The 21,014-nt window shown below is 36.3% G+C and overlaps 3 protein-coding genes across 3 annotated transcripts; 2 read left to right on the top strand and 1 right to left on the bottom strand.

The window, feature by feature from the left end:
- Positions 1-4,056: 4,056 nt before the first annotated feature.
- Positions 4,057-8,380, top strand: LOC104223938 (uncharacterized). The gene is made up of 6 exons (XM_009775480.2): positions 4,057-4,226; positions 4,320-4,414; positions 4,486-4,586; positions 6,586-6,655; positions 7,876-7,928; positions 8,067-8,380. Exons 1-6 carry the CDS (start codon positions 4,214-4,216, stop codon positions 8,167-8,169), a joined length of 435 nt encoding a protein of 144 aa, XP_009773782.1. The 5' UTR covers positions 4,057-4,213; the 3' UTR covers positions 8,170-8,380.
- A 2,403-nt stretch (positions 8,381-10,783) lies between these two features.
- On the top strand, positions 10,784-12,738 carry LOC104223933 (actin-depolymerizing factor). The gene is made up of 3 exons (XM_009775472.2): positions 10,784-10,941; positions 11,490-11,755; positions 12,323-12,738. Exons 1-3 carry the CDS (start codon positions 10,921-10,923, stop codon positions 12,471-12,473), a joined length of 438 nt encoding a protein of 145 aa, XP_009773774.1. The 5' UTR covers positions 10,784-10,920; the 3' UTR covers positions 12,474-12,738.
- Positions 12,739-12,863: 125 nt separating this feature from the next.
- LOC104223924 (inorganic phosphate transporter 1-4-like) lies at positions 12,864-15,806 on the bottom strand. Its single transcript, XM_009775462.2, has 2 exons — positions 15,719-15,806; positions 12,864-14,764 (listed from the first exon to the last, which is right to left on the bottom strand). The coding sequence occupies exon 2, from the start codon at positions 14,716-14,718 to the stop codon at positions 13,090-13,092; it is 1,629 nt and encodes a 542-aa protein (XP_009773764.1). The 5' UTR covers positions 14,719-14,764; positions 15,719-15,806; the 3' UTR covers positions 12,864-13,089.
- Positions 15,807-21,014: the final 5,208 nt, after the last annotated feature.

Genomic DNA, 21,014 nt, shown 5'->3' with positions numbered 1-21,014 from the left:
TTTCAAGGATTGTTACCTTTGGAACCGATTGGTCTACCACGCTTCATGCGTACAGTAAACTCTATCCTTCAGGGACTTTAATTTTAATAGGAGCATTTGCAGCTGAAATATGATATTTAATTTTGGATCAGCAAATGCTTCTGGCATTCGACTTGAATTATCTTCTAAGTGAGGATCATGATAATTCGATTCATATAGCATATTTTTCAACTGTTTATTCCATCCCCCAAATGTTAGAAAAACTAACATATATCCCCAATCATCTTTGGGAAACATATCTTTGTGTATTATGGTAGAGAAATTAATCATATACCACGCAACAAAAGATAGTAAAAATATTTGGTTTCTGATCCTAAACCAATTGTGAAGGGAGGACTTATCATATATTGTTGATCTGATGCATACAAGTGCTGCTATATGCAATTTAGAAAATCTTAGACCAACACATGAAGCTTTGTTCTCATAAGCAATGGTTTAGCCATTAATAGGAGGTATTCAATGCTAAACCAGCTTGGATATAAACCAGCATTATCAAGATGAACTGTCTTGATTTCATAATCTGAAAATTATGCTCTTAATCGAGAAAAGCAATTCCAAATGCCAAACTGCAGGTTGACAATAATTACACATGTAACCATCTCATATATGCACCTATAAGTGGTTCACATGATAGGTGAACGGGCCCATATTCACCTTTTATATATTTCAGAATCAGGGGTCTTAGTCCCAACTTTAGCTGGTATAATCAATTCATTATGAGAACAAGCAACACATGAGAATTCCTGAAGAATCTTCTAGTTCTTTAGTATATGCTTATCTGAATTCTCAAATAGCTCATTTAAAAATGGCAAATGAAAACTTCAAGTTTATCATGTCATGTGCTATCTCTTAGTAAACTTCTGGTTTACTATGGCATAAACTTTTGCTTTAGTAAACTTCTGGTTTACTGTGATACATGATATAGTACAAATTAAAGAATAAGGCGGGTAACTTCTCACATACATATTATTTTACCCCCTATGATTGTGGAAACATGAAGATTATCAATCTTCCAATCATTTGTAGTCTCAATATGATAGCCATTTGTATTAGTAAACTTCAGGTTTACTACAACATATGTTTTGACCATAATCATATAATATGAATGACATATTTGTATATAAGCTCTTCGAGAGCCTTCATTTATTATCCACAATCTAATATTTATCTGGCACTACTGGTGTCATGTATTCTTTAGGCAAACATTTAGCTCTTCAGGAGTTGTTGATACATTTTGTACTATCAAATATTGCTCAGACACTGCTGGTGTCATGAGAGAAAATCACAATCAAATAAACAATGTAAAACAATTGTTTAAGCACACGAAAACTCCTCTTCATAATATTTTTCCACTTCAGGAGGCAATTTCAATTGTGTTACTTCTTCAGGAGCAAATTTAAAATACGAAATATTGAGTATATATTCTCTCAATTATATTAACTCTTCTGGAGGTGAATTGTAATGTATTCACATCAAGAGCGCGTTCATATTTACCCGACTTATTAGTATTGTCACATTCACTTCAGGGAATGGATTAATATTATCAAAAGTTCTCATCCTTCAGGAAATCGAACATAATTATCTGAATGCGCATTAATCACATCAAATTGTGATGCCTCAACCTCTTTTAAAATATTTACTACTTCAGGAGCAAATCGAGGCGTGCATTTAATATAGAGAATATTTATGTAGCTTATCTTCAATTGTAACCATAGAAAGCCTAAATTATCACTTCTGGTGATCATAGGCATATACCACTTCTGGTAGTTAACAAAATATAATTACAATGAGATATACGAAATATAACCACTTCTTGTGGTTGTATATTTCTTGCAAACTCTGCTAGAGTTTAAGTTGATCTAATAATGTTATCCATATTCTTCAAAATGACATAAACAAGATATATTATAGTAAACATCATTATCAAATCATAATTTTTCTTTATGTACAACAATTACATAACCATACTATCTATTACAAATAACAAAAATTAAAATATTTACATTTCTACAGATTCACCACCGATTACATGACTTGTTTCTCCTTCTGGGAGTGCAAGGTAATCAGTTACATCCAAATGCATGAAGTCTAAATTATCTTTAGAAATAAAATTTGCTTCAGCATTTTTCTCTGTCTTCTTTAGGGAGGCTTGATAAAGCTCAACCATGTGCTTTGGTGTACGACAGGTATGTGACCAGTGCCCTTTTTCTCCACATCTATAGCATGCATTTTCTGCATTTGGTGCGTGCACCGCTTCATGCTTTTGTTCCTTCCTTTTCCACTGCTGGTGGTGAGGAGTGTTCTTTGGTGCATTATTATTACCATGATTGGGGTTTCTTCCCCGACCACGGCCATGACCACGACTGGGGCCACGACCTCTTCCACGTTTAGCTTGGTGGAAGTTCGTCTCATTCACTTCAGGGAATGGACAAGAACCAATAGGTCGGCTTTCATGATTTTTCATTAATAGCCCATTATGTTGCTCTGCTATAAGAAGATGTGAGATAAGTTCAGAATACTTTTTAAATCCCATCTCTCGATATTGCTGCTGCAGGAGCATATTCGAGGCATGAAAAGTGGTGAAAGTTTTCTCCAACATATCATGATCAGTAATATTATCACCACATAACTTCAATTGGGAAATAATTCTGAACATAGCAGAATTATACTCACTGATAGATTTAAAATCTTGTAGTCTTAGATGAGTCCAATCATATCGTGCTTGTGAAAGAACGACCATCTTCAGGTGGTCATATATATCTTTCAAATTATTCCACAGTATGACTGGATCTTTAACAGTAAGATATTCCATTTTCAGGCCCTCATCAAGGTGATGGCGTAGGAATATCATTGCTTTGGCACGGTCTTGGTTTGATGCCTGATTTTTGTCTTTGATGGTGTCTGCCAGACCCATCGCATCAAGATGAATTTCAGCATCAAGCACCCAAGACATGTAGCTTTTGCCCGATATATCCAGGGCTACAAATTCAAGTTTAGAAAGATTTGACATTATTTAGGAAAAGAAAGTTCTTACCTCAGATACTTTCAAAATATTTGCTCGAGATGGCAGAGTCTCGTGCTGATAACGTGTTATAAAATAAAGACTATAAAGTAAAGACAAGTATAGAGAGAAACTGATATATTATTCGAATTCAAACTGATGTACATAATGAACTGAAATCTCTTCTATTTATAGAAGAAAGGAAGCTGCTGTGTAAGCTGCTACTATACCAGATATGGATAATCTTCTACTGGGAGCAATGTTTATCCATAACGGAGTACTGAAAGGATAAGCTTATTATACCCGATATGGATAATCTTCTACCAGGGGTAATGTTTATCCATAACTGGGTACTGAAAGGATAAGCTTATTATACCCGGTATGGATAATCTTCTACCGGGGGTAATGTTTATTCATAACTGGGTACTGAAAGGATAAACTTATTATACCGGTATGGATAATCTTTTACCGGAGATAATATTTATCCATAACTAGGTACTGGAAGGATAAGCTTATTATATCCGGTATGGATAATCTTTTACCGGGGTAATGTTTATCCATAATCGGGTATCGAAGTGATAAGCTTCTTCAGAAAGCTTATTTCCAATAGAGTACTTAAATAGATAAACATATTTACGGTGGAGTCCCATATGGATAAACTTCTTCAGAAAGCTTATTTACAACGGAGTACTAAATGAACATCCATAATATAATATATTTATAACTTCTGCCTTTCTCATTTGTTATTACTTATTATTTACTAACGCTTTGAATCAATAGATAGTGGTCCTCGAAGATATAAATTCAATTGTTTAATAGCAAAATCGGTTTTTGGGTCAAACAACAAGTAATTATTTCATTTAACATTTAGATATAATTATGAATTTTTAACTTTCAATAATTTTATCAGGACACTTAATTTTACTAATTTTACTATATATATAATTTTAAAAAACAACAACTAACCATCAGAAATATTTTATCTCAACAACTAAACATCAAAAATATTTTATAGGAAAAGAGTTAAAACCCACCCGGACGACCGAAACGTCAACGTCGAAGAAAAGAGACTTCTTTTTGTCCAAGATCGGAGGAGTGTTCAGAAGGTGCCAGCGCTGCTACCAGAAACCTATATATAAACAGTTTCTTGATCTCCCTCAAAATTTCATTTCAATGGAAGCCGAAGGTAAACCCTCGGCTCTACCCTTTTATCTTCTTTCTCTTAATTTTGTTTTTACAGTATCTTCAAAAGATATGTTTGTCCCATAATCCATTTTAGGGCAACGAACATCCTCCAATCCATCGGCAGTGCTCGCTGCTCTTTTATCCAAAAGAGCCAAACTTCATGAAGATCTCCGAAACCTCGAAAAACAGGTCAAAGAAATTTCTGGGGTTTTCTTGATTTATGTGTAGATTCAATAATGATTCCCTGAATGACTTTGCAGGTTTACGACATGGAAACTATTTACCTACAGGATCCTAGCCAATGTGGAAATGTACTCAAAGGTTTTGAAGGGTTTTTATCTTCGTCCAAAAGCACCAGCTTGTAAGTTTTTTATTTATTTAATTCTTTCAGGTATAAATTGTCCTGAAATGGAGGTATTAGGAGGGTTTCACCTAAGGACAGGTGTGACTAAAGAATTTATTCTAATATTACGAATTGGTATGAATAGAGAGAATCGATATAGTATATTAGAGGAATGTATACAGATAATTTATATAGCCTGCCCAACTAGTTTGGATTTAAAACCTAGTTGATTCATATAGTGTTTTTTTAGATATATCATCGATGACTTAGTTTAAGGCATTTGGATATAGGTGTTGCAGTACTCTAGCACTTCTTGTGTGAATTGTTTTACTTGAGCGTGGTATGCTTGCTTGCTTGGAAGGAAGGATTTGTAAGAGTAAGGGAGCGAATGGAGACTAAGAATTAGCATTTACGATACAATCCTGTGTCCTCTCGCCTTTCCTTTCCTTTAATTTCCATCCTAAGAAAAGTTTTATTGTCAAGAGAATAGTGTGTTTCCATAAATTTGCTGTTTTATATAAAATAAGTTAATAGTGCCCTTTATATTAATGATACTATGAACAACAAATTTCGCGTTTACAAATGGTTAGCTTACTTACACAACTGATTGATGATGGAGTAGAAGAAGAAACAAAGTCAGAGTAATGGGATAAAGTTTTGATAGCCTGTGGTCTGTGATGGATACGAACAAAGAAGGTTGGTGCCATCCAATTTACTTTTGGCATTTTGAATTGTCTTAGTAAATTGTGATTGTATATATTCATGCAAAGGCAGAAAAGCTCATCAATGATGTAAATAAGCTAGTTACATTTTGTTCTGTCACATTGTGAGACTTGTTGTCGAAAGGCTCAGTTCTGCTGTCCCCCCTCTATCTTTTCTCTTTTCTTTCCTAGGGAAGACGTAATGGAGAATGTTGATCTTGTATTCAGTGTGTGAAAAGGTTTAGAAGAAACGAATAGTATTAGTTGTAATCCGTTGAAAGTTGAGAGATAAATTATAGAAGATGATAGTAATGAAAGAACTTCTTAGACACTTATAAATCCAATGTCATTGACATTTTAATTCGGCTAATTGTGCTGAAAAGATCCTTGTGACGATAGCCTAATGGTTGAAACACAAGAATAAAAACCTGGAGGTCCAGGTTTGAACTCCAGCTACAGCACTTCGTGTGAACCCATATGCTCCTTTTAATTGGCAGTAGTACCTTGGTAAACTGTGCTTGTGGATTGGATAGTCTGTCCGGTGGAATAGTGGAAATGTATGCAAGCTAGCCCAGACACCACCGATAACGTCAATCAAATAAGTATGTTTATTTCAGAGGAAGCTATGTTTTATTGAATATATCCTTGAATCCATCTGAAGCCTGAACTACCAACCTTTCCTCTTTCTTTGAGAGAAGTGTAAAACCTATCTAATTCATCTTAGGTCGTTAGATTATAAGTTCATAACCCTAGCCCGTTCCCATTTTGGGCTAAGCAGATCTACTAATTCCTTGACTCTAGTTAGTAAATAGGCCCTAGAAGGTAAAAAAGGCGATCTCGAGGTACTTCCCGTATAATCGTACAGAGGATTTGTACCATACTAAGATATTTTTTTCCATCCTATTTTCGTTCTTTTACTTTGACTCGTACAACTATTATGAAAAGAGTTGGAAAAGTGAGCTGTTTAGTGGTTGTTGGAGGAACATGTAGGATATACTTTTACTTTAGCATTTTTGGAATATAAAATAGTAAAAGTAGTAAACATCTATTTTGATGTTGGAATTGTTATTGAAACTGGTATTCCCAGGAAATAGAAGGCATCATCATTAGCTTATTGCACTGTAATACTATAGTAATATGATGATGATGTTACAAATAGACTAAATCACAGGGATTTTTCGGTTATAAAAACAAGTCGACTGAATCTCCCTTTGTGTCTTTAGATTTCCAATTTTCTGGATATAGTTTTAGGTTCACCTAATACCGATATGCTTTTTTTATGGAAATGACCCTTTTTCTGTTTAATTGTTTTGCAGCTTGAAACGATCCAGGAAGTTTCAACCTGAAGATCGACTCTTTTCTTTATCGTCTGTCACTTCACCCGCAGTATGTATTTTTCTGTATTTCTCAGCGACAGGAACACTGGAATGCTGTTGATGGATTTATATCTTTTCATTAGGATCTTATACATTATGAATCATATCATCAGAGATTCTATGCATGATATCCAAATTTAGTTTGTCTCTAAGTTTATGTCTGTATTGTTGCAAGAACATATTCTCTTTCCCCTGTTTTACAAAATAATTGTTGCTCTTTGTTTCTCGTAAAGATTTAAACTTGATATAGTACGTTAGCTATTGACTGTCCTGTCTCTATCTTTTAAAAGTCTAGAGATTGTGAGGCTAATTAGGGCTCCCCATATGAACGTCGAGAAGATTTATTGAACCTAAGTAAAGCTAGGAATTCTTGATAAACTTTCTACATTAGTTTGTAATAATATCAAGTTTTTTTTTTTTCTTTTTCCAGCACTTCGTCTTTGACCACCTTGGTTTATAGTCCTTTTGTTAAGTTAGAGATCTTAGTGCATCTGTTGAACTTCAATGTGACATTCTCCTTTTAGAACCCTGAAAAAGGATAGGGATGAAAAGAGAGCATAACATGAATAATAAAAAGGAAGGATGAAACAGAGAGGTATCAATTTTCAAATGAACCACCAGTGAAGTAGATTAAGGGGAACAAGTCCTCTATCACCCATTTGAGTGGGTAGCGACAGTTTAAGGGAAAAAGGCAGTTTGAACTTGTCTTTGGTTGAAAAGGAACGGGTTAAATATAAGGAGAGCGGAAAAGAAAGAGATAGGACTTAGGAGTATACCAAGCAACAAACTACACACTCCCATCCATGTAGGAATCCCTACCTTTTTGAGTGTTCTCAGAGCTTTGCCATTAAATTTGGAGGACTAAAAAATAGGTTAATTTTGCTTGGAAGCAGCTCAGATAGCATTCTGAAGATGTTTTGATACTAGTGGTTGGTTTTTCATTTTTACTGTTTCCTGTCTTCCATCCTTTAATTAAAATTCCTGGAACATCTCTTTGTAACTTAAATTGCAATTGCTGGAACCTCTCCTTGTAACCTCTCCTTGTAACCTCCTTGTTTGTCCCTGTCCGAAAGAAACCAAAAAGTAGACAAGATATGTCCCCGTCTACTTCAAAGTGGGGAACAATGGTCGTGGAATGACACCGAAATGCATATTTCATCTAACATGAAGCTGTAATGCTGATTCCATATTTCAAAGAACATGAAAGTTGCATTTTTTGCACATTTTCAGGCTGAGGAACAAGCTCTTGGTCGGGATGTTGGAGGGATATCTGCCAGTGGACTGTAAGTAGTGAATTTTATCCTATAACCACTGTTGTTGGATGAGTGAAATAGATAGTTTTCACTGCTTGTTCTCTTATACTCGAAAGTGTATTTTTCAAGTTCTGGATACGATAGTCTTGTTTTTGGCTATTTCTGCAGAGGTAGACCACGGAAGGGAAGGGGAGGTCCAAGAGATGCAAAGAGAATGAGGCATTCAAGTGAACCAGACTATGATTATGAAGATGATCCAGATCTGATGTAATTTGGACTCTGATTAAAACAGAATTAGGTTGATCAATTTGGAACAATGATATTGGTAGATTTGATATGTACAAATATATTTGGCTGCCTTGAATTGTAATTCTTTAGTATTGATGAGTCCCATTTGGGACATCTGATAAAAAAAGATTGTATCCTAGTGAACATTTTGCTTTTTCTTTTCTTTGTTGCTGAAAGATGAGCCAACTTTCTAATTCTTTTTATTGTTTTAGTTTTTAGCCTGCCAAACTTGAAATTTTCAGTGAAGTTGTCAATGAAATGGTAGGTACTATTATGATTAAGAGAAAATTACCTTCATTGTCAGTTGACCCAACACATCAATAAAATTAGGCCCATATTTTAGGTCCTTGCCCGATTTAACCCAAATTGTACATATATTGTAAAATAGTTTTCATTGGTTAGCCCAAAGCACTTAAAAGGTTTTTTCTTTCTTTTTTTCTTCATTTCCAATTCTCTCCCAACCACGTCTCTTTTCTTTCTTTCTAACCCAAACAGATCCCATCATCCTCTCTTACCCTAGCCTCCATTATTCCTCCTCCCCTTACCCTCTACACAATTCTGGCTCAGGATCCTCGTTTGTCGTCCAAGCCCGCCAAATTCGATGGTGGCAAGGAGAAGAAGAATTGAAGATTTTGAAAGAAAAATGAAAACCCACGTAGATCTGAAATCTTTAGCTCTCAAACTTGATTTACGATGAGAAATAACCACTAATTTTGGAAGAATTTGAAGTTTGAAATTTGGATCAGGATTGTTAGGAGTTTGAAGTCTCGGATAAAAATGGATGTATCTTGTGTGGGTATTAAATTCGGAATCGTTCGCATAAAGTTGTAATACATGCTGCAACAACTCAAAGTTGGAATAAAAAATCATAACCATGTAGCAGTTTGTATCGACATTGTATAATAATGTATACGAATGTATAAATACCTCTTATACAGTATTACACATGTTTATACAAGTTGTCATATTGTTTACGGTTAATGTAGTGTTGGGCACAATGTATTTTCTACTGAAAATATTGTATAACTAGTGTTCATATACAGTTATATGGTATTGTATACTTATGTATAAATGTGTATATTTATGTATAATGCTATATAATTATATATTTTTTAGTTTATAAGAATCTAGATACAGTGTCATTACATAAGAGGCCTCCATGGAAGTTTGCTACTTTCTTCTCTTCTTTTTCTTTATGTGAAATATGAAAAAGTTTTTATATTGCTAGAGGGATTCTACAATTTTTTAATCAAATTTTGATTTTTCTTTTATCTTGTTGGATTGCTTAGCAATTGCACATAAAATTTCACTTTTAATTTAAATTTTGATTAACAATTTTAATATGTGAAAACCCAAATGATTAACCTTTTAAAAGAGTAATAGAAGATTGGAATATTTCATTAAAAAATCATGTTTTGCTATAAGAAAAAGAGAAAATAGGAGAAAATATTTATTTAATACATAATTTGTTGGTATTTAAGTTGGGGAAGAAAGAGAAACAAAGACATAGACAAAAATTTTGAGGGGGAATGCGGGGGATGTGGGGGGAGGGAAGGAAAAGTTGTAATCCTGAGAGAGTGAAAAAAAATCTTGTCATACCATGTGAATGATATCATATTGCTAGAAAAAGAACTGATTATTAATATTTATTGGGCCATCCGATGAAGATATTGTTTTAGGCTAAGCGGTTGAAATGTATTTTGTTCAGTTGTACTTTTATGAAACTATCCCTATAATTAACTGTCAAAATCTTAGCTTAAAGTCGTATAAACGAGATTATTTAGAAGATGAATTTGACACTTTGGAAAGAAGATTGATTTAAATTGTGTTCATTTAGCTACAGTTGTTGTAGCTTGTTAATTTAAATTAATGTCCTTTTATTATTCAACAATAATAGTAATAACACTAAATGTCTCCGAGGCCTTATTTGTTCGAGTGCGGGTGAATTTAGGAGGGAATGAATCTTCATCGCCATTTACAATGTTGAAATTAAGAAAATATCTTTTTTAGATTTTTTATGTGTAAAAGATAAATTTTTTACGTGTAAAAAGAAATTTTCCATATAAAAAGAAAGAGATAAAATTATAAAACTAAAAACAAGTTTGTAAAGACCTACAAAACTATTTGACCCCATAAATTTAGTTGTATCAAACAGAGCGTACGAGAGTTGTAGCATATAGTAGTAATAATAGAGTAGGTATGTTGTCCTCTGTTATTACGTAAGCGCGAGATTCTAATCTACAAACATATCATCTCCGAAGAGATATTCCATCTAACGTTCTCTTTAGAAAAAAGATACGAAGAAAATCAATTCCAAGTGTTATGCCGCTTATTTCTTTTGGTATCAGATGATTTATCTCCTTACTGAAAAATTAAAATAAAAAAGCAGCCAAAAGTGTAGAGGAAAGGCAATTTGAATATGGTAGGGGTGGTGATGAAGATAAATGAATGCATGGTCAAATGGCGTTTGGCATCGCAAAAAGTAAGGGAAGCGTTCAAGCAACGCACCGTCCTTGAGTTGAGAAGGTGGCTTTTTTGGATAGAGACAATGGACCGACTCTATAAAAGAAAAGTACAAGTGTGGGAAAAGAATACGTTACTTTCTTCATTTTGGCAGTATCTTCTTTTTTCCCTCTTATCTTAATAATAACAACACCACCTTCAAACCATATTCCCCATTTTCTCTGAAGGGTAGTGCATTTTTTTTGCTCTCCAGTTTCTTTAGACGTTAATCATGTCTTTCAGATTCAGAGGGGTACGTTTCTATCTCTAAGTTTATTCATGTATTTGATGAATTTGTATGTTCACAAGGCTTATAGAGATTTTTGTACTTTCACGTGATCAACAATTACTTCGATTAGCTAAATATTTTTAGGTCCTTGATAATTTTGAATTAAGCACCATAGTAGTATTTCTGTTATAGAAAACAAGTTAGTGATCAGTCACACCCTGATCCTTATGAGCTTCTGTTGAGCACAACTTTTGAAGTTATAAGGTTACAGCACCCAACTAGGATGTAACACTATTCTTAATTTATTCATTATATTGAACAAGAAATATGTAAATATTACTCGATACCTCTCCTAGTGAAAATAATAAGTACAGAACAAATAGTCAAGGTGCCTGCAATTTAGCCTAATACCACCATTATTCTTTAAAAAAAATAAAAAATTTGAATAGTTAAATTTAGTTTTCTAGTGAAGAACTAAAATCCATTTGCTTCTTCGGTATGTGAAATCTTTAAATCTCTAATTATTACTTGTCAAAAACTGAATTTAAGCTGGATTTTCCCTTGATATTCAGCCGAATGCCTCTTCTGGCATGGGTGTAGCTGATCACGGAAAAAATGCATTCTTGGAGCTGAAGAGGAAGAAGGTTCATCGATATGTGATATTCAAGATTGATGAAAAGAAAAAGGAGGTTATTGTTGAGAAAACTGGCAGCCCTGCTGAAAACTTTGATGATTTTACTGCTTCTTTGCCTGAAAATGATTGCCGATATGCAGTGTATGACTTTGATTTTGTGACTTCAGAGAATTGCCAAAAGAGCAAGATTTTCTTTGTTCATTGGTTAGTCCCCCCACCTCCTTCTGCCTATTCTCATCTGTGTATGATTGCAGCTACTGTTTGATCTTTTGCCGATATACATTTCTTGAACTCATGTCTTGGACGGCCTGGGCGCCATTCATTGTTATGCGGCTTGTTAAGTTTTCTTCGTCATCAAAAGAACATTTCTTTCAATGCCAAAAAGTTTGGCTCAGTTTCACCACTTCCAAATGCCAAAAGAAAATCAGTTTGGTTGTATTTATGAGAGATTATGATCATGTCTTATTCTCATTTTATGAACATCGATTATGCTCAGGACTCACTAGCAAAGCAGTTATAAAATATTTTGGGTGCTCTATTTATGAGAGCAAAGGAAACAAAGATAAGCCAAAGGTTTGGGAGCATAGTTTTGAGAAATTATGAATATGCTTCCACTGTTCTGCCTCTGTCTCTATATTTGTTCGTTTGATTTCTATGTACTCAGCTAGCACAATGGAATTGATGTGCAAGTCCAGCATCTCAGTGAACTATAAGTAACAGCTTAACTTTTGTCCCTCTCACATTCTCACTGCATTGATTTTGTTTTCTTAGGTCTCCTGCAACATCTCGTATTCGTGCAAAGATGCTTTATGCCACTTCCAAAGACGCATTTAGAAGAGAGCTTGATGGTTTTCATTATGAGATTCAGGCTACTGATCCCACAGAAGTTGATCTTGAAGTGCTGAAAGACCGCGCTCACTGAGCCCTCTTGCATCAAAAGCTATCTTCCCCAGAATAAGGGAAGAGCATTAGCAGGGCCATACCATCATAATGATTAATGCTTATAGCTTATCGTTGGCCCCGTTTCTTACACAGGAAAAATTCTTCTTAAATAATATGGCATCTGGGAAAGCTGATTTCCAGTTACGCATTTTAGCTTGTTAATGTATATGGTGTTGCTATTGTTTTGCTTTTTCTCAGATGTTTGAACACTTAGGAAGTGCATAATAATATCAATGGTTCTCAAACTAGTATAGTATGCATGGGCTGCAAGGGGCTGAATCCTCTCTAATCCTTATTCTCCACTTCTCTTCAAATTAAGGATTATGGTTTGAGTCTTACATTTGAATCATCTAATGCTCAAACTCTGGAGTCATGTCAAGTTAGATACATTGTACGATACATAGAACTCCATAACTGCTGACAATTACGTACACAGATACATGAAACTAAGTACCTCTACACTTAGAGGTAATAGTTTGAACTTAAGAAACTATAGTACTACTCGAAAGAACATAGACCTTATCCATACTTGTAGGAACCTTTGCAGAACATAAAAAGGAAAAAAAGAAAAAAACAATGAAAAGAGTTAACTACTTTTACACAGGAACTGTCCTGTTATTAGATGGATGATTCTCCACTTGTGCTCCTTCCTCAGTTGAGTCCTCATTTTCCCTTGACATCTCTTCCAGTGACTTCCCCTTTGATTCTGGAACCAAGAAAGTGAAAAGTGTTCCCAGAAAGTTGATTACGCCAAGGACAATAAGGGAATTTCTCACCCCAATCCCAGCAGGATATCCTGCATCAGCCTTAGTCTTGTCTTGTGGCTGGGCCAAATACAGGAACCCGAATGCACCCACCATTGCTCCTAACTTCCCAGATGCAGCTGATATTCCATGGCAAGTCGAGCGCAATCTAGCTGGGAAAATCTCAGCTGGCACGACGAATGTGGTGGCATTGGGTCCAAAGTTGGCAAAGAAGAAGGTCAGTGAATAGAGGACGACGAATCCAATATGGTTGCCAGGGTGAGTCCAGTGGTTGTACGGAATGGCCAGAGCAAACATGAACACCGTCATCATTGCGAAACCAAGCAATTGAATGGTAAACCTGCCAATCCTGTCAATCAAGAACACTGTGAACCAGTAGCCAGGCACGGTACTGCAGAGGGCGATAAGAGTTTGCGCCCTCGCAATTTTGTAAACCTCTTCAACTGCATTCATTGTCTTGGCAGCAGGAATCCATCCAATGGCGCTGAAGATATCCTTCTGGAACAGATTTTGGCTGTAGTATGCAATGTCAAGTAGAAACCATGTGCTGGTTGTGCCAAGCAAGTGAAGTCCATGTCTCCTAACGAATTGTTTTGTGAACAAACCAAATTCATTGCTGGACTTTACAGAAGTGGTAGCAGTAACTGTAGGCTCCTTTTGCTCTGCCCCAATGTCAACATGCATAACCTTTTCCATATCTGCAGTTGCCTGCTGAACATTCTTGGCAACGAGAGCAGTGTAACGCGCAGTTTCAGGCATCTTCATCCTCCAGTAGTAAGTGAGAAGAGCAGGAACTGCCCCAACCATCAATATAATCCTCCACACATAATCAGCTTGAGGGACAGTTGAGCCAAGTGCATCCACCTCATAAGCCGGTGCCTTGAAACTTGCCTGGAATGCAGCAGAAATAATGATGGCAAAGATTCCTCCTGCTAAGATTCCAAATCCTTGCATAGCGAAAACAGCAGCAATAAAGGCACCCCGAGTCTTCTTGTTGGCGTATTCAGACATAATAGTAGCAGAAAGCGGGTAATCACCACCAATTCCAAAACCAAGCCAGAAGCGAAAGAAGCAAAGGGTGGCCAAGACAGTCTTAGGCTCCCTACCAAAAGAAAGACCTGAAGCAACTGAGCATAAGCACATGAGCATAAGGGTCATGCCATAGACTTTTTTCCTGCCCATTTTGTCACCGAGCCAGCCAAAGAAGAGTTGCCCCGCAAGGGTACCACAGAAAGCGACGCCATTGACAGCAGCTGAGACGTTAGGAGGTAGACTCCCAGGCTTTGGAGAGCCATCGACATGGTAGTAAATGCGGCCGAGCAACTTAGTGACCAGAGAAATGCAAAACAGATCATAGGCATCAGTGAAAAATCCCATGCCAGCAATTATGATTGCTGTGAAGTGATACCATTGTGTTTTGGCCGTATCAAGCGCATTCAGAACCTTCATATCGCCAGCCATTTCTACTTCTTGTCTTTCTGGATTCTCCTCTTCGACAATGATCTATCTGCATATCAGAACAACAATATTCAGCATATTTTAATTTCGACCCTGATGAAATTTTTAGACTTACCTCTGCCCAAAGAGCAGCAGCATTCACAACATTCAAAACAGCGAACTACTATTGTAACCCAAACAACAAAAAACAAAAATGGCTAGTTTACTCTATTTAAGTGGGCAATCAAAACAAACCAGAAAACAATAAAGGAAAAAACAAAATCATGCATACTGACAAGAAATTCAATAGGATCTGGCACAAAATTGGTAAACAAGCAATAATTCCATTTTAGTGGGGTCGAACTGTATCTTTGAATTCAAGTAAAATAGGAAACATGTGTATAAGTCCTAATTATAGAAGATCTCTTATTCTCCTTGAAAAGCCCCACCTTTATGGATATTTAGAAGCTGCATGCCCCCCCCCCCACGCACCCACCCGCCCTACATATTTACCCTTTAGGCTTGGTAAGTTGAACACCGTTTCTCGAAAAAATATATTATATATACAAGTCAAATATACCTTTTATACATATATATAAAATTCCAGGATTAGCCAATGCCCAGGCCCCTTACCACTCCACGTCCAAGAAAATCCGACACTAATATGGCAATTGACATGATTGCCGAACAAATAAAACAACAATTCGTCTATCCTAGATGACATTTTTAATAAGCAGCAACGCAAGTAAAATATAATCTTGATATCTCAAGAATCACGGAACGTTAATCAACTTGGAAACGTTGAAATATGTCGCCATTCTTCTTTATCTTGCATGCGAGAAAAACAAAGAAGAATCTTGATGTACCCACACACTCAAAAGACTCTAATGCATATATAGAGACATGCATGTATATGCTACTACTATATATCTAATTATATCACACCGTGGACTCATCATACATATATACATGTATTCACAGATGGAAAAAGGAAAAGAAAAAGAAGATAGAAACATATACAGACCTGCTATTGCTGCAAATAGATGCGAGAAAGAGAAAAGGCCAGAAGAAGGAGAGAAGAGAAAAAGGATTTAGGATGGGTGGAAGAGAAGGCTAAGGCTGATGAGTATATATACAATGAGGATTCTGCAACCACCTGGGGATCTCCTCGGTATATTCCCTCCCCACTTTTAGGAGGCTTCTTGGTTTCCTCCTAAATATAGGATCCGTTAGATAATACCACACGTTCTCCAATAGGAAAAGGTAAAAATAAGAAAATAAAGAAATTTCCAAATCCAAATATTAAGAAGATTCGGCTTTTACTAATTCCTATTTTGACATCACGTTGTTTTAAAATACAAGGTAGTAATCATAATTAATTTATAAGTAGTAGTTTCTGATCACATGCGTTGTAGGTACATTTTATGCGTAGTACGTAGCACTTTGTATGTTGCATATACATCTCGTGTCATTTAGTATTTAAAAATCACATTGTAGATAATAAATTTGCGTCGAGAAAATAAAATCAAGACCGAAAAATATTGTGACAATCGTAGTATTTGATTACAAATAAAATAAGTGTACAATCTCTATGAATCCTCTGATTCTTCTTTCCAATAGTAAATAAATTCAAGGGTCTTCGAGCTTGATCTTGAATTTAATTTGTTCTTCGTTCTTGAGCTTGAACTTGATTGCTTGAAGCTTGAAACTTGTGGAGAAATTTGCAATGTTTGATTCACGGGCTCTTTCTTGCTTCTTGTTATAACTTCTGGTATCTTTTCTGGGTTATGATACCCCTATTTATAGTTGTGGAAGGGAGGAGTTGTGATAAAAACAAACTCTTTCCGACCAATCAAATTGAAGTGTGACATGACTGCATTTGATTGGCCAAAACATCTCACTTGCACATGTGGCGCGGTTTCACTGGCCTTTTGATTTCGCTTGACATGCCTTGTCATTTTGACACGTGACACGATCTTATTGGCTCTTTTTATTTGACTTGGCGTGCCACGTCATTTGATACGTAGCACTAAACTGGATCTCTAGGAAGATGTCATCTTGGGCTTAATGAAGTGGACTCATCACTTTAGCCCAATGGACTTGGACTAATTTATTAGGTCCATTTATATCGGACTTATATATTTGGACAAATATATCTTGAATTTAAAATGTAGTCCAAATTATTTTATTGAATTTAAATTTTAATAAATGCTTACACACATATAGATATAGATATAATTATGAAAAATCACGTATCAACTCCCACTACCCAGACCCACTCTCACCCCACCCACTCACATAAAAATTAAATTTTTTTTCCGATCAAGTGACAATGTATCATGGAGAAAGAAAGACCATTGGTGGAAGTAGTGTGAGGGTGGCAGGAGGAGAGAGGGAAGGGTGGAGGGCGGTAGTGACAGTGGTATAGTGGTGGAGGAAGTGAAGGGTGGAGGATAGTGGTGGCAGTGCTCTCAGAGAGAGGCGAGGAGGAAGGGGAAGGATGAAAGTGGTGGAGGGAAGAGAGAAGAAGCGGGAGGAGAAGAGAAAAAAATTGCAATCCCTTCGTTTCAATTTAAATGACACACTTTTTTTATTAGTCTTTTCTCAAAAGAATGACATAATTTTATATTTAGAAAGTATTTAACTATAAACTTTTTATTTTACCCACTTTACTTTAATGAGAAGCTTTTATAGCTACATAAATATCGTGGCCCCACAAAACTTTTGGCTCTTAAGTTTTTAGCACAGTTCAAAAGTCTTTTTTTTTTTAACCGGTCAAACTAATTAGTTTAAATTGAAACATAGGGAGTAATTTTTTTGGCAATAGAAATAATGACTATTTTATACAGGAACTGTCCTGTTATTGAATGGATGATTCTTCAATTGTGCTCCTGCTTCAGTTGAGTCCTCATTTTTCCTTGAGATCTCTTCTAGTGACTTCCCCTTGGATTCTAGAACCAAGAAAGTGAAAAATGTTCTTAGAAGGTTAATTACGCCAAGGATAATAAGGAAATTTCTCACCCCAATTCCAGCAACATATCTGTTTAACCAAAAATCTGAACCTTTGGTCAAAGCTAAAAAGAAATTCGGGTTACTGATAATCAAGAGACAAAAATAAAATACTTTTAAGAATGATGGTAAAACAGCAGATAGTTTTGTATTTCAATGAATTCTCAATAGTATTCAGTGTCCTTACAAATGATGATACTTCTTCCTTTTATAGATAATTCTAGGTAAAGGAATGAAGCATCAGCTTTAATGATATAATTATGAGTAATAAATGACATTAAATAAGCCGTTATACAATCATTCCTATTAAATACCAATTTTCTAACGTATCAAGTATTTAATAATGAATTTGGATCCTTTCTGTCATCAGATCTTTGTCTTTAATGTCTTCTAATCCGTTGGCCGTAAATAATTTAAATTGGTACGAGACTCGTATCTATACTTCGTCTCGTGCCTATTTAAATTCTTTTTCCCGTGGCTGTCTCCATCCGTGCCTCTTAGTCAATTGTTGCGCTTTGACCATTTAACTAAACCACGTGTCATGCCACATCATCTTTAATATAAACTCAGTTTTTTCCCAATACAGATAGTCCCCCCCACTTTCCATTTATTTATCAATTAAATAATTGGGAAGTGGATCTTCATAAAAAAGGAATTTTTGCCACAATTAATGCTTATGACAGTATTAACGCCTCAGCAGTCTTTTCCATTTAATGTTCTGCCCATGTGTCATTTTCTGATTGATTCCGCTATTTACACCCTTTTTCGAGACTTCTTCATTCTCACTATTCACGAAGTGATAGCTGCCTTTATTATAGGCTTTCTATCATTACACTTCTAAGGTTGACGGTTCCCATTATATACATAACTTTTTCTTCCTTTGTGTTCTTCACAAATCTTCAGCAAACACTTTCTTCTTTATTTTTACTTTCTTTCGACTTATCCTTCCTAGCAATGTCTTCTTCAAACCCTAACCGTAAAAAAGTTCCAATTCTAGACCAATTCCCCAACGCCCCTGTTAGACACAGAAGAGGCGGAGGAGGTAGGTTTCGAACAGGGTTAGAATCTACTCGAGGCGGCTCCTCTGGTTCTTCTTCAAGGAGTTCTATCCCAAAGGCCCCTCTTCTAAAAGTAGAGAAATTCTTGATTCTTCTCAAGAACCCTCAGTTGATGAGATAGTTCCCAGCGATTTGTCTTTTGAAAGTGACAAAACGTCTCTTCAAAAACAAATTGCAAATTTAGAAAAAGCCGATACTTACCCTACAATAGTAACCGAGCTTACAATCCCCGCCATAAGAAAAGATTGTAACTGGAATGATAGTCTTCGAATGTCAATTCCTTCCCCAAATCAAAGAATTTCCTCCTTTAGAAGTGGGTATTCTTTTGTTTATACTTACCCCTTCACTTTAGGTTTTAATCCTCCGATTGACCCAGTTATTCTTGATTTTTGCCGTTTCATTACAATTTGTTTGGCCCAAATCGGTCCACTAGTGTGGAGAACAGTGGCTTGTTTGAGATATTTATCCTCCAAAGCCAATGTCAATTTCACCTTCTCTCACTACATTCATCTGTACCACCCTAACTTAATACGCCATGGGTTTTTTACCTTAATTGCAAGAAGCAAAAAAGTTCTGGTAAATCCTGAAGATGACAAAGATCGTGGATGGTATATCCGTTACGTTGTTGTTCGTACGATGGACTTGATTGGCGAAACAAATATTCCCTTCCTTGAGAAGTGGAATTTTGAACGTAGGTTTCCTTTTATTTACCGTACCTACTTTTGAGAATTTCAAAAGAAATTTTGTTTTTAACCTCGTCTCTTCTTGGTTTTTTGTAGCAACCATGGGAGATGTGGAACCTATTCCCAACTTCTGTGGTTGGGTAGACTCACTTTTGAAGATTGCTTCTAGGGAGCAAAGAACTTGGAAATCAATTTCTTTCTTACATGGCTGGAAGGTCAAAACACATGGTATGCCCCTTTTTATATGTTTTTTTTACATGTTAAGTATTTTTTCCTCAACTTTGATCATGTACATCCATCCTTTAATCAGGATTTGGCGTTAGAGGAATGACAGCTGAAGTAGCTATGGCCATTCGCATGTCTGCGAATGCTGCTCTTGATTTGGATAAGGCTCGAGCCTTGCTGCCAAAAAGGAAAGCTATAAATGAAAGTTCTGAAGAAGAAGAGGAGGGTACCTCCCTAATTACCAGGCCAAGGGTCAGGAGGCGAATAATCATTGATGATGAAATTGAAGACACTCCCGCTCGGACCTCCACCACCGAGCCTGTTTTGATTCATTCTGACGAAGACACCGAACCAAGAGATAATAATGAGTCAATTCAGAATCTTTTTGATAGTGGTTTCGGGAGTGGCGAGCTCGGCCCTGTTTTTGATGAAGCTCCTATTTCCTCATTCGTTCCTATTTCCTCCATTCCTCTGCCAACCGTAAGTATTTCTTTACCAGTTTTGACGACTTCCGTTCTTTTGCCGGTTTCTACCGCTCCTATGTCCGTTCCCTTTGCAGTTTCTACTGCACCTGCTTCTGCTCCTGCGTTGGTTTTTACATCTTCTCCTTCCATTCCTGTTTCTACATCTTCTCCTTCCATTCCTTCCATTGCTCCTCTTTCCTCTGTTCATCGTACAGAGACGGGTTCTAGCAGTGGAAGTATGACTATGAGAAGTGTTACTCTGGAAGTTCCTGCCAATCATAGCCTCTTGAGAAAGACTGGTAGAGCCGATGTTTGGCTCGAGCCCCTAATTGGAGATATTGAGAAGAAGAAGATGGAGAGCCATAGTTGCTTGACTCTGATGAATGACATAGTTCATTCTACTTTGAAGGTATTTTTCCTCTTCTTACCAACAAGTTTTTTTTATTTATCTTCAATCCCTCATTTCTATGAGTTGTCTCTGTAGGCTAACCTCATTGGTACGGAATTAATGGGAAGAATTTCCCTTCTGGAAAGAAAAGCCCGTGAGTCTGAAAAGACTGTCCACGAGGCCGAAGAAATAGCCAGGGGAGCCCAGCTTGAAGCAGCCAATTGGAAAGAACAGTTTGAGAATGCTCAAGGGACCATAGAGGAGTTGCAAGAAAATAAAAACCTCCTGGAGCAGCAAAACCGCGGTTTGACTTCTGAACTGGCAACTGCCAAAGCTTTTTCAAGCCAATTTAAAAGAGACAAAGAGCTTTTGGAATGCTCTTTGTCAGAACAATTATCCAAGGCTAGTGAAGAAGTTAGGGAGCTTAAGACACTTTTGGCTAAGAAAGAAGAGTATGCAGGAGAGTTAGTGCAAAGCTTGACTCAAGCTCAGG

Source organism: Nicotiana sylvestris, chromosome 9, assembly GCF_000393655.2.
Source record: "Nicotiana sylvestris chromosome 9, ASM39365v2, whole genome shotgun sequence".
Classification (NCBI taxonomy): Eukaryota; Viridiplantae; Streptophyta; class Magnoliopsida; order Solanales; family Solanaceae; genus Nicotiana; species Nicotiana sylvestris.
This window is presented reverse-complemented; position numbering and strand designations above follow the sequence as displayed.